The sequence below is a fragment of the Podarcis vaucheri genome, assembly GCF_965113315.1.
Source record: "Podarcis vaucheri genome assembly, chromosome: 2".
In the NCBI taxonomy this organism is placed as follows: Eukaryota; Metazoa; Chordata; class Lepidosauria; order Squamata; family Lacertidae; genus Podarcis; species Podarcis vaucheri.
In genome coordinates, this window is record NC_138760.1 from 60,202,209 (window position 1) to 60,216,915 (window position 14,707).

At 44.3% G+C, this 14,707-nt stretch overlaps 1 protein-coding gene across 1 annotated transcript in view; it reads right to left on the bottom strand.

Moving 5' to 3' along the window:
• The window catches only part of NDFIP1 (Nedd4 family interacting protein 1), a 29,448-nt gene extending 17,807 nt beyond the window's left edge, over nt 1-11,641 (bottom strand). Inside the window, exon 1 of the mRNA XM_082213524.1 lies at nt 11,310-11,641. Within this exon, the coding sequence (XP_082069650.1) occupies nt 11,310-11,372 (63 nt within the window). The 5' untranslated portion in view covers nt 11,373-11,641. The remainder of the gene's footprint in view (nt 1-11,309) is intronic.
• Nucleotides 11,642-14,707: the final 3,066 nt, after the last annotated feature.

Below are 14,707 nucleotides of genomic sequence, written 5' to 3' on the forward strand. Positions count from 1 at the left end.
TGTGGAGCCTCCGGGGACACTCCTTCGCCAAATGGCCTGGATCCTCGCAGATGTAACACTTCCTGTTCCCTCTAGGAGGCTTCGCTTTCACTGCTGCCGGTGCTAGGGCTCTGGCTGCTGACTGAGCCCTTGCACCTCCAACCTCCATCGGTTCCCCTCCCCCTCCTGGCGGAGGTGTGGATTGCGCACGCGCTGCTTCCCTCGGAACGAAAGAGAAACTTCTCGCTGCTTCGCGCCCTCCACGTCCTTCATCTCTGCACCATGGACGTTCTTCCAGCCTCACCCCCACAGTCAGCGCCCTTTGGACCACCTCCTGCGTGCTTCGGGGCCTCTCCCCCCTTGCAATTTCATCCTTAACCGCAGAACTTAGACCCTCCCAGAAGAGGTCTCTGACAGGGGGCGAATCCCGATCCCATTCTAAAGCACTGACCAGCGCAAAAAATCGGGCGTGATACTGCCGGACGCTCGCCCTCCCTTGTTTTAGTCCATGAATCTCCCGTCTGGCAAGATCCACATCAATAGTAGACAAAAAACACTCATCCATCGCTTTGATAAAGGCATCTGCATTCTGAAGCGCCGGATCTTTATCCCTCCACAAATTGCGCAGCCAGGCTTTGGCATCCCCATGCAAATGGGACAATATGAACCCCACCTTCTCTTCCTCATCTCTAAAGTCTTTTGCCAGCAGTTGCAGTGCGCACATTACGTCTGCCCTAAAATTAGGGTACTGTTGCAAAGTCCCATCGAAGTGAGCCACAAGCCCTCCTGCTCTCCGTGCCAATCCCACGCCCTCCGGTCTGGGTCCCGGTTGCCCTTGCTTAACAAGCATTTCAAACCTGGCGTGTAGGTCTCTGTAGGCGGCTGTAGTCTCCTCCTCCCGTTTCTTGGAAGCCAATACCTCTGAGGACAACTGGGTCACTGCCTCTTGCAACGCGGAGATCCTCTGTTCTTCCGTCATCTTGCTAACCTTTGTGAGCTTGCTTACAGACACCCCTCTTCCTCCCCTAGCGGCTTCTGCTCCCGCTGCGAGGTTTCAGGTTTCTGAAGCTTTGATGAGATGGGTCTTACTGTCAGAGCTGCTACCAGGTCCCAGCTCACATAGGACCACGCCACACAGCGTCCACTTTAAAAGAGTCTTTATTGAGTTACAGGTTTCATTTCCGAACTGCAGCGTGCAGCTCTACACCTTCTGCCCTAGGTCGGCGAAGACCCATCTGAGTCCCCGCCTCTTGCACACCAGCTTAATACCCTAGCCTTGCTCCACCTCCTTCGCCTCTCCCTACGTCTCTGGGTCCTTCTGCCCCCCTGGGACTCCTCCCTTCTACTCTCCTCTGACGCTGACCCCCCTGATCCTTCCGCTTCCTTTCGGCGGGCTTTGGGACCTGGCTCACTCTCCGGGCTGCTTACTGCTCCAGCTTCCGCTGCATTTGAACTTGGCGCGCGCGCCCAACTCTCTACTTTCCTCTTGACCGTTGCCTCGCTCTCTGAGGAGGGCGTGACCACCCCTGACTCGTGCCCTCCCTCCTGCTGACGGCCTCCGGAACCCGATGCCTGGCTGCCTTCCTCCCTGCTGTTCTCAGTCTTGAGCGTGGGTCCCGACTTCCAGCTGCTGCTCTCTGAATCTCCTCTGTTCCCTTCCTCCTGGGGTGTCCCCCCGGATCCCCCCCTTGCTCTGCTCACTGGGGCTCCCTTTTGGGAGTCCTCTGACTCACTGCTTAGGCTTGGAGATCTCGGTTCGTCATCATCACTCATTCTCCCTTCGGCTTCCTCCCCCTCGCTCTCTGTTTCCACCCTTCTCTGCGTCTCTGCTTCTGAACCCCTGACAGTATGTAACCTGAAGCGTATGTAACCCAAGGCACCACTGTACAGCCTATATTGACTGCAGTATTTAACAAAGGAGCCAACATTTAGCGAGTAAGCAATTAAGGAGAAACAGAACTATAACTAGGACTCAATTCTCCTTGTGATTTGGTTAAAAAGTTAGGAGGGGACAGAAAATGATGTATATAAGTAAAACTACAGAATAGTAAGGGAGAGAGCTGAAGAGCTGTGGTTGAAGAATTGAAGAGAAAGAGCGAAGAGACCTAGATAGCTTTAGAGGATGCCAAGAGACCTAGAACTATAGAGTATAAATTGTTAAGTATTGGCTTGGTTAGAAAAACAGTCTCTAGAATAGTTGGATGTGTTTATGTGTTTCTTTTTATATGCTCTTATAGGTAACTAAGCAAAATGCTAAACAAGTTTTCTTTTCTCTAAAATAGTTTTCCAAAAAATTATTTGTCTGATGCTTTACAAAAACTCTGAGGTAAAAGAGCAGTTTGTTTCGGTTGAGAACTTGTTATTCACCTCACACTTAAGTGCCATATGACTCTTCTCAATAAAGGCCCAATTAAAGAAAAATAGGAACTGCTTGGTGACAGTGGTGAAGGAGGGATGGGTTTGGTTGCCTCCCTTCCTTCTCAAGGCGCACACCAAAGCCTGTGACACCACAGGAGCAGAGAGCAGTCTGAGTCAACCATTCCTGGCATAAAGCAATTGTTTGCAGCAAGAATTGTGGAATGACTAGGCTGAAGTGGAAGGCCATGCCTCTCAAACTGCAAGCCTAGGGATGGTGTTTCCTTCCCCCTCTCAGCTTCCAGTTAACCCAGAAGAACATGGAAGACTGCTGCTAAGCTGGAAATCATCTCTACTTCCTGCACCACCCAAAAAGAGCAACAATGGTGTGGCAGAAAAATAAGGGAGGGGTGAGAGGGGAAGGTGGTTGCAGATGGGAAATGGCAGACCAGGACTTGGCTTGCAGACCACCAGTTGCAATCATTAACTTTAGTCTATGGCTCTGATAGATAGTTATGAGGGACAGGAGTTATGGTACTGGAGCAGCTACATGTTGTATACATTTGCAAAAAAAAATGGACAGCCATTAGATAAATGAGAAGTGATTACTTTGAATATATTTCTGTGAACAGGAAGAAACAGTCAGAAGAACCTGTGAAAGAAGTGAGAGTGAAATCTGAGGCCGTGCACGCAATGAAAGAAGAAATGCCACAGACATGGTTAAGGTAATTCCCCTAGAGAAATGGGAGAACTGCTGCTTTTGCATTCTAGGTGCAAGAAGGAAAGGCATGCTGGAGGCGAACGGGGTGGGGGTGGGGAGATCATTTAAGAGTTAAGTGTCAACCCTGGGAAACCACTGAAGAGGTGACATAATAATATCAGATAGAAAGAATGACAGAATGAAGGAGGAGGAAAGGTGGAGATTAACAACCAAGAAAACATGCTGACAATTCTGTTATGCAGAGTAAAAGAAGTTTTTTTTTACTTTTTTATTCAAGCAAATTCCACCGATGCTGATAGTTATATGTGTGCATACGCGCACACACACACACGGAGAAAATGAGAGTAAAATAATAGTGGTGTTGAATTATTCTGTTAATATGCTGCAATTTTGTTATTTTGCCACGATATTTATAATGCACCAAAGTCTAGGTAATTTAGATGCAATACATTTTTCAAAGTCCAGAAAGTTACATGGGCTCTCCTTACAGGCCCCTTCCTTCCTTCCTATTCAGTTGTTCTATTAAGAGGCAAGCTATAAATTCCAAGACTCAACATTACATCTTGCCAGCAACATGAAAATGATCCTCCTCTTAATGGACAAAGCACACAGCCTCTTTTTCAACAATGCCAGCCATCTAAAATCAGCTAAGTGCTTATTAGCACAGTAAAGATTCACATAGTAGGAAGATCATATCATACACTTTTACATGAACAAATGCTGCTCTAATAGCATAAAACTGGCCAGTTGTCACTTGCAATACGGTTTTATTTTTTGAGAATTAGCAACTGGATGGTGAGGAACACAGAAAGGTAGAAAATAAGGCCTGCTCAAAGTTTGGGGCAACCAGGATAATGACTGTTTTGTGTTTTTGCAACTGGTGAAGTGGGTTTACTTTAAAATGGAGGTGGCTAACCTTTTCTGCCCAAGGGTCAAGGCAACCCTTTACCGGAATCGCATGCCAGCGGAGATTGTGGCAAAATATCAGCACAGCACTCTCCTCCAACAGCATAATTTGTATGCAAAAGTGCCCAATTACAAGAGATTCAAAAACGAAACTGGCACTCTCTTTGTTCTTGTTATTTCTGTCAGTTAATAATGGCATGACTAGAATCCACTTCTGATCTATACTACTGCAATATATTCTACTATCAGCTCTTCCCTTTCCATCTTTCTCCATTAACTTCTGATCAAAATCTGACCACCTGGTTAATGTAATGCCCATGTCACTATGATCACATTTCCTCATTGTAATATTTTATTCATTGGCTCCAGGCAGCATTCAGCTTGACTTGCTACTTTTAAATGCTCCTCCTTACTTTTCTTTTCTTATCTCACATTAGTCCTGCTTTTTTCATTTGTTGCACACTCTTCTTTTTTCCATCTGCTTTATCTTTGCATGGGTTCTTTCTCAAACCCTGCTCATCCTCTCTTCTTCGCCATCACTGAGAGCAGCTCAGAGTGCTCCAAAAAAAGGAAGCAGCACTCCAATTTGCTATAATGTTTCCCAAGTGCAGGTGATAACAAAAGGGCCATGAAACATTGGAACAGCCGCGCAGTGTTTTTCAACCTTGGGTCCCCAGATGATGTTGGACTACAACTCCTATCAGCCCTGAGCTCTGGCCTTGCTAGCTAGGGATTATGGGAGTTGGTAGTTCAACAACATCTGGGGACCCAAGGTTGAGAAAGGCTGGAAGAGTTCCTTCCTGTTTCTGGAGTGCTCTTTTCTGTTCCCAATGGTAGTTAAAATAACATCATAAAAGGGAAGGGTGCTTTGCTGTTGAGCACCCACAGAAAATTGTATTCAGGGCAGGAAGGCTGTCAAAAACATTATGATGGGTCAGATCAGGCACATGGGCCAGTAGTTAATTACGCTTCCTTTAAAACATGGAGATAGAGCAAAACAGACCATTCCTAAACCCCATCTGTTGAATCTAAGGGGTTAGGATTGGTTCAAAGTGACCCATCGGCCAGTGGGGAGGAGCACCATCAAAGGGAGGCACCTCCATTCACAGATGCTCTGCAGGCATAAATTTACCACTGGCAGTACTTCTGCCAGAAGCAGGCCCTGAAACAAGGCATTCCAGCAGTAGAGGACGTCAGGAGTCAAATGAATCTGAAGGCCCTCTGCTTCTCCAAGAGGCTGCAAGATCCAGGCCCATCAACTATACCAATCTGGACGTGGTATAGTACCCCCACAAGCAAACAAAGAACCAATAAAAAAATCTCAATATAAAATAAATCAATGCAGGGAATTAAAAACAACAAGAAGAAAAACTACCAGAATGAAGAGAACACCCTTGGCCAGGACATTCCTTGGCCAGGACAGGGCCTGGGAGGTGCTGGAATATCTGCAACTTCACTTTCCACTCACCTTGTTCTTAGCACTGCTCTATAATCCTTCTAGCTCAATATGAAAATGCGTAAATTTCTGAGTACATTTTTTTGCTAGGTACTCCTTAATTCTGATACTATTCATGACATTTTAAAATGATGTGCCCTTTTCATTAGGTATTTGCGCCTCTTACTCTTATTCAAATTACTCAGATTAGAATGTGTAAACAAGCCTGTGATTGGTTTATTCTATTTTAATGGAAAATGGATACTTGGTTCACTAGCCATTAGGATGCTTCTTTATTTGAAAAGAAAAAGGTCAGGCCATTACAATTTTCATATTCACATTCACAAAGCAATGTAGAAAGGGAAAACAAAACAAAACACAAACAACTGGCATTTAAACTTCAATTAAATTAGAAGAATGGTCAATATTTCCTAACCTATGTTTTTCTTTCATTCCTTCTAGTAAAAGCTAATCCATTATTCCTCAAGAGTTTTAACACAACAAACCTCTTATGCACATGCAACAACAGAATCAATACAGGCATTACCTTACAACTGCTTATGTACATACCTAGAACAATGCAAGCCTTCATACCAAAACTATCAAAGAAAGCTGGAATATTAAACATAGGCTTCTATTTCTGAATTCTATTGCCTTAACTTGTGTACAAAAATTAATTATTGGTTCCAGAATGACAAATCATGAGAGCCTCTAGATTGCAGAGATACCACTCCTCAAATCTCATCCTGTTGCTATGGCAACATAGGGGAGTTCTCAAAGATCTCTTCTAGGTATGTTTAAAATACACCATTAGCACTTCACAACAAAGCATGTAAAATACAACCCATGTATCTCAATCCATAGGAACATAATGTATTATTACATCTGAGGATTACTGCCAGTCATTTCTTTATTGGCTCTAGCTTTCTGAACCATATATCCTCATCAATGTGCCTCTTCACTTTATGTCATAGCTGTATATGACTACATTTAGAAACATACCTGCTGAAGAGCAAGGTGATTTGCTCCAGTTTATGGACGCTACCTCCTGTAGGTGAGGCCGTATACATGATGCTGCCAATTAAGGATTATTAAATGACACAACAGGAAGACACACGCATCAAACAGAGGCAGAAGTCACCTAGATTGTCATTTGTTCAATGCTGAAAGAAATGCAGGGTCACACCCACACGGTAAAAGCCTCATTTCACCAGTCCTACCCGCATCTTTTGTCATTTTCTAGCCGATGCCTTTCATTTTTCAACATACATTTATTCAGCCATTTTGAAACATCTAGGTACCTCATCCCCAGATGTTGCCTCTACACTATTTTAAATCATTCCACATTATTACCTTCCAAATGATCTGTAAAGATCAGTTGCTTTTCTATGTACTAAAACTGTTATGAAGTTTAAATGTGTACTATGCCAGTCACTGACAATAAGGAATTACATCCAAGCAAGTGAGTGGCAGAAGAGTGATGGCTTCCAGTGGGCAGCCCACTGCCATGTTCAGGATCCCAGTGTTGCCTGAGGAGACCTCAGATTCAGACACCTCATGAGTCAGTCTACTCTGTGAGGATATCTCAGCACACCCTTCTATGCTGCCTCAGCCTGAGGATGTGGGCCTCACATCAGTCCTGCACTCATTCTAGTTCTTTACACTTGCTCCAACTTGAACTTATCATTGACAAATCAAATTGGATATATAACCATTGTTATTGTTGTTATTTTAATTTCTATACCACCTTTCATCTGAGGATCACAGGGCAGTTTACAATATAAAAACACAAATATATGTAACATAGTAAAAAAAAAAACCAATACCCCCACCCTCCCAGTTTAAAAGGTCATTCCTGGTAGGATATTAAATATCTACCACATTTTGAACGACAATCCTATGCGTACCTACTTCACATGGGCCACAAGCATTCATAGGATTGTGGTGTAAGAACAGCATGTGTCTTCTTTGCGAGTACATCATTTTGGCAGGACTTGGTCATCTTGCAATCAAATGAGATCTAATTGCTCTACTCTGCTTGTAGTACACTATATTCTGGAACCACAAAATTCTGTAGAACTGGTTGATACTGAAATCTGAATTGTGAACACTGATGTTTAATTCCAGGGATGGGGGAAGCTGCGGCTCTCCAGTTGTTGGACTACAGTTCCCATCATTCCTGACGATTGGTCATGCTAGCTGGTGCTGTTGGGAGTTGGCGTCCAACAACCTCTGGAGGGCCACACATTTACAAAATCGCATTTGTGTTTTGTCCTCTCTTTCCTTTTCCTTCATTTCTCTCTCTCTCTTTTCAATGCAAGCTTTTATCAAGGCTCTGGTGGTTGGTAATTTTGATTGTATGATCTTTTAAAACCCCATGGAAATTTGACTGTGCAACATTAAAAGGTTAAAATGGAAACTTACCATCATCACACTGCATGTTTTTATAAAATAACTGAATTCAGTGTGGCTAATTCTATAATATGTTTAAGTTTTCAGAATAATCCTACCTGGTCTGGGGAGGGGCAATCAAGGCTGGGTGAACTGCCAAATCCCAAACCTTGCCAGGCTAATACTGTGAAGGGCACATGACATTTTACCCCCCACACCTACTGTCAACAGCTTTCTTTATTCAAGTTTTTTCATCCCATTACATACCACAGGAGAGAAAAGAAAGATCCAAAACCTCCTCTAATCCATCCGCAACATGTCTCCTTTTTGTCCTTTCCGCCACTGGAGAGAGACAGCTGCAGTTTTCTACAGTTGCAATGAATAGGCCTTCTACTCTTCCCACAGAGGAGATTTCCAAAATCCCATTGCTCACCCTCAGGACACCCTGTGAGGGACCATAGGATTGTACCCTATATCACATTTACTTGGGCTTTTCATGCACCAGCAGCAAGTCCTTATTCACATTAATTTCTCCAGAAATTTTAGTAGGGTTCAACCCAGCAGGGTACATTTTACATTTTAAAAATTGTAATAAATTCGACAGGTAAGCATGGTAGGAAAACAACTACAGGATAAGCAGTCCTATTTTTTCAAGCTTTGCTAAGTACCACTAATGAAAGAAGATAACACCCAATCAATTTTACTGTTATTGATTGTACAAATTGTAGAGCTTTTTTAACAGCCACAGAATATGAAATGTATAACCTGTTGGACCATTTTTAACAATAAAACTATATGTAATGCATAACCTCTTGGATCTTTTTTAACAATACAGTATGAACTGTATAAGCTGCAGATAAGTCAAACATCTTATTTCCACTTGAGAGGCCCAAATCTGAGGTACAACAGGGAAGTTGAAGAAACAGCTATACAAAATCAAAATCTGAAATATATACTATGAGGTGCTGCATGATTTGGTAGAAGATCTAGTGTAATGTAGTAGACATTGCTGGGAATTGGACATAGGTTCAAATTCCCATACAACCATAACACTCACTTGGTGACCTTAGATCAGTAACTAGCTCTCAGCATAACCTACGTCACAGAGTTATTGTAAGAAAAAATTAAGAGGAAACTCCATGTATATTGCCAAGTTCCTTGAACAGAATATGCAAGTAACTAAAAAACAAAGTAGTCCAGAATGTTCACGTTCACTGATACTAATTATTGTTAGTAACTAATATTCTGTCCTGAAAATTTTAATATGTTTCCCTCACAAAGTGTAATGTTAGGACCATCATTTATGCTGGTGGTGGGCAATATGTAGTCTGGAGACTGTTCTCAGAATCCTAACAAATTAAATTTATAAATTCAAACTCAAATCCTCATCTGGTGAAACATGGCTGAAAATATGGGGTGTGGGGACCTGTTTACAGAATTTGCAGAAATGAAATAAAAAGTAGAATACATTAATTAAATCTGAAAAATTCCATAATTTTGAGCATAGGGTGCTAACACAGCTAGAGCTCATATTAGGAGGGAAGAGCGCTTATCTCTCTTTCCAACAATGTCATTTAGTGCCAACAATCATGTGCTCTAACAAAATACCACACAACTAAGAGTGTTAAAAGGCCATGTGCTATCACAGAAATGCATGTCTTCTAGAGCTAATCATTAATCACTCATCAGACACATCTAAATTTTATGTCGCTGCAAGGAAGACAGAGTCATTTTTAGGCCTAGCATACTGTATGCTAAACTACATGTATAAGCATTAATTCCAAATAAAATAAATTTCCTCCCTCTAACCTGAGAAATCTAGCTTTGCTTGCAAGACTCCCTTCAATAGGGATCTGAAACTGCTGAGTAAGCAAATTATGAGTAATTATTTGTTCAGCCCCCAAAAAATGTCCTTAAAAAGGCACTTAATAGATGACCATTTGTTGCCTTGAAATTTTCAGTCCAGGAATAAACAGGGAAAGGGTCAACTCAAAACATAAAACCAACCGATTAAAACAAGAGTAAAGTAAAAACAAAAAGCTGCATCGTTATTTTTATATGTGGCTGTTAGTGGGAAGATACCCACTTATTGAAATCTCCCTGCTTCCATATATTTAGGTTGCAAACAAAGACTAACAACTATCATTTCTCCTTGGCTCCCACCAACTGCACTCAGGAAAGCATAAACAAAGGCATCCCAGTGACAGTTTGGGCCTTTTCAGAGCACTAAATTTACTGAAACACTGGAAATTCTGTAATTCCCATGAAGAGGAAATATGCTGCAAATGTATAACTATCCACGGAATGCCACCCCACCACAGTTCTTTTCTGCAAATGTCAACTTTTGCTTTTGCAAATTTAATCAAAATAGGAAGGTACTGTGTACTGATTGCACTGGTCAAACTAGTTCAGTATTGTCTTCAGAGTTTTGGACAGAAGAGACCTTGGAATTACAAAACACAATCCCAAATGCTGGAATTCAAGAGTGTTTTGGGGTTTCCCAAACCTGGGCCTCCAGCTGTTTTTGGACTACGACTCCCATGATCCCTTGCTAGGAAGACCAGTGGTCAGAGATGACGGGAACTGTAGTTCAAAACCAGCTGGAGGCCCAAGTTTGGAAAACCCTGGCACAAGGTGGGCTGGGAGGCTGTGTTTACATCTCAACATTGTGAACATTCAAGGATCATAGGAATGCATAACGCCCCTTAACCTAAAAACAACAAACGCCCGCAAACTGGTGCTGCTGGATTTTTACTGCTTACATTGGAAAACTCGGGATTGGCGAGGGGGGGGGGTGGAGGTGACAAACGCCAGGATCGAATTGCTTTCAGGATCTTTTCATTGTACTCGATGTCAATTAATCCGGGATAACTACCAAGCCATCTCCACATCATTGGCAATCGAGGCTGGTTAAAATCCCCGTATAATAAGCAAGTACACACTGAAAGGCGGGGGGGGGGCACTTATACCCCCTGCCACTCTGCCTTTAATGACCCGACTGCCGAGGGTGGGAATGAGAAGGCAGCCGGGCAACTCGTTGATCTTAAAAGCACCGTCCCTCCCCAGCAAAGCGAACGGAGGCTTAACTTAGGGCCTCGTATCCCCGAGGAGCCCGGGAGCCAAAGGGCCTCCCCGCCGTCTTCTCATCGGGGCGGCTTCCGCTTCTGGCCTTCAGAAGCAAGGGGAGGGGGAACCGGGGTGGGCGATCCGAAGCAAGGGGGTGGGAAAACAAATGAAACGGCCCCGCAAATAAAGGGCCCAAGCAGCAGCAGCTGGAGAGGGGGGGGGACCCTGTTCTGGAGCAGATAGGGAAAAAAGCAAGATTAGGCCCGTGACGGGGGGGGGTGGAGAGAGCGATTCCCCCGCTCCTTCCGGGCTCGGCTTCCACGTCTTCAATGTGGATCGTAGACAACCAGCCTCCCCCCCCCCCCAGTTCCCCACAAGCTCCTTCTTCGTTTCGCTTCCCGCGGCCTAAGAAGCCTCGGCGCTGCCGTGCTCCGTCTTGCCCAGCGCATTCCTCACCTGCTGGTATCGGCCGCTGCTAGGCTCGCCTGCTGCTGCTGTTGCCGCCGCCGCCGCCGCCATGGCGCTGGGCAAGAAGCGAGCGTGCTGAGTGAGGCGGGAGAGAATTCGCCTGGAGTGCCGGGCGCAGAGAGAGGGAGAGAGACCGGGCGGGGGCCCCGCTGGGGACGGCTCACGCGAACTCCCGTCCCCGAATGGGCGCTGCCGGGGCTGGTCTTGGCCGAGGAGGAGGAGGAGGAGGGCGGCAGCCAGCCAGCTAGGTCACTTGCTGCTGCTGCCGCTGCCTGCTGAAGCGCCAACCCCTTCTGGTCGCCGTCCTCCTCCCCTTCCTCCGTCACACTCCTCCTCCTCCTCCAGGCAGCCGCTCTCGTGCTGCTGCCCCCTCGCCATCCCCGGCGCAGCAGCGCCTCCGACGGCCCTCGCGCCCGCTCTTTCCCCAGGCCGCGGCGCGAACCTTCCACACAAGAATCCCTGGCGGCTTCGTTTCTCCTCCTGGTTTCATTTGGACCGCAAGGACCGCGCAAAATCTCTCGCGGCTTTTCGCATCCCGTGAACTGATCGGATGCCAGTGTTCCTCCCTTGAGCTCGTTTTATCATCGCCATGAGGCGTGAGGAGAGTGTTTCGCCGCTGATCTTGAAATGCGGACAGTAAGAACGACGACACCCTTCCTTGGGTCCAAGCAGTGCCGGATTTATCTATAAGCTAAACAAGCTATCGCTTAGGGCCCCAAAAAAAATTAAAGGGGGAAAAAAACTGGATGTACATTTCCAAAATATAAGATAAAAAATAAAATAAAACCTACATACAGCAACAGTACCTATTAGGTACATAAATTACCATATAGCATATATTCAACACAAAAAAGCAACAATTTGTTGTTGACAAAGGACAGCTGGACATATAAAGGGTCCCACTACCTTCAGTAGCTTAGGGCCTCATCCAACCTAAATCCGGCCCTGGGTTCAAGTGATGGAGCTTGCAGGAAACAGGCCCTTTAACTGAGGTGCATGGCAGCCACATTTGCTTGCCAGCGTCCTGCCACCAAGCAGTGCCATCATCTGAACAGACACCCCCACCTCACCCAGTGATTATAATTTATAACCACATCATTCGGACTGTGCCAGAATCCAAAAACCAGTTAACTCGCCCGAAGAGCAGATAAGAGAGTAAGACAAGCCACACCAGCCTGCTTGCTCAAGTCCCATATTGTATGGCCAAGGCATTAAGCATCTAGAAAACGGTTGCCCATTTTACGGATGGAGAACGGGAGCTAAGGTTATCCTAAGGACAATCAGCATCAACAGTCATTAGGCAGCTCAGACTGACAATTACACAATACATTGTAATTACGGTGCACATAGCCAGTTCAGAGCCTGGCTTGACTTCGTTTGATCCTGTGAATCCCTCCAGCTTTCCTGTTTATATAAAGTCAGGCCGTGGGAGCTCATGGCGCAATTTAAAAAGTTCTAGGTGGGAGTGAGGTACCATTCTGAACCTCTGATATCACATCCGCTCCTCCTTTAGATCACAGGAGCTGCTGCAATCCAGGTTGGTGTGCTCCCAGCTCACAGTTTGCCATCCCTTCTGCAAGAGCATACAGTGGTACCTCGGGTTAAGTACTTAATTCGTTCCGGAGGTCCGTTCTTAACCTGAAACTGTTCTTAACCTGAAGCACCACTTTAGCTAATGGGGCCTTCTGCTGCCGCCGTGCCGCCGGAGCCCGATTTCTGTTCTTATCCTGAAGCAAAGTTCTTAACCTGAAGCATTATTTCTGGCTTAGTGGAGTGTGTAACCTGAAGCGTATGTAACCTGAAGCGTATGTAACCCGAGGTACCACTGTACTCAGAAGGTAACATAAAAGCGAAGGCTTCAGTGTGAGTCATTCCAGCTTTCTTCACCCATATCAACAATTTTGTTCTGGGGTTTGTACAAGTGGAAATTTGTTAAGAAATTTAAGTCATTGTTTTCTGTGAAAGTAAAACTCTCCCCCCCCCATACTGAAACATCATAAAATGCCATAGGTACTGAAATACAAACCAAATTGAAAATGTTATTAAAAGCATTTACTTTACAAATCAGATTCAAGTATTCTAGTATAAAATATTTCTGACATTTTCAGATTCCTCTTCACCTGCTAGTTGTTGGCTTTTTTATAAGTTGCTGTTGTTTTATTAAAAAGAACTATGAAAAGAATAAATGATATTTTCGTTGATCCTAATAAAACAGCCTTTGCCAATCCAATGCACTCTAAATGTTCACCTGCTAGCTGTTGATTCTACCTTGCCAAGTGGTCAGCTAAACTAGCTGATAGATGAGGAATTATACCTTTGATTTGTCACTTTTCATACCAAGAAAACTAGAAAAAGGGGAGCTTGAGAGAGAGAACAAATGAAAACACTAATGAAGTCAAAGACATTGGAACCTGTTGTTCACTATATCAAATGGCTGTCTAATAAATTAGTGACACTGACATACAGCATATACCTCTGTGGTTATTTTTAGCCATGCCTTTTCAATTGTGTTCTAGGGAACTTGGGGGTTCCTTCCAAACATATCATGGGTTCTTCAATGGAAGGATGACAAGCGTTGCAGAAAGTCAAGGGGTCCACTTCTGATCTTCCTCTGCAATGCACAGCTCCAGGGGAATATTGGTTATACAGTGGTACCTCGGTTTATGAACTTAATCGTTTTAGAAGTCCGTTCTTAAACTGAAACCATTCTTAAACAGAGGCACGCTTTCCCTAATGAGGCCTCCCGCCGCCAGTGCACTTCCACCATTCGGTTTCCGTTTGTAGACCGAGGTAAAGTTCGCATACTTCCGGTTTTGCAGAGTTCGTAAACCAAATCGTTCGTAAACAGGACTGTTCTTAAACCGAGGTACCAGTGTACTAGGATGCACACTCAGTACCTGCTCCAGTTGTTGCATCTTCTGAAGGAATTCTTCATCTTCTTTATTCACAATTCATTGTATAAAGAGATCAATGACAATAAATAGAAATCAACAGGACCTAAAAATGGTTAACTTTGGCTAGGTTCCTCTTCAGGTATTTAGTAATCAGATATGGCAGATTCAATACAGCCAAAGTCATGTGTTTTTTAGTCCTGTTGATACTAATAGAAGATTTACGGCCCCTTCCTATGCATGTTAACTGCAAAGTCTAGTGAATTCAATGATACTTACTCCCAAATAAATGTGTACAGGATTGCAACCATATGCAACTTTTCAGCTTCCTCAGTGTAACCAATAGAATGTAGCTGCACTTAGCTTGTCTGGATCATAGGATTTAAAATTAGTTTTGAAAAATCTGACCCCATTGGAGCTCTTTTTCTTGATGCTTTGGTAATTTGAAAGAAAGTTGGTAAAAGGCTGCCTTGTTGGAACATCAGGGATGAAAGT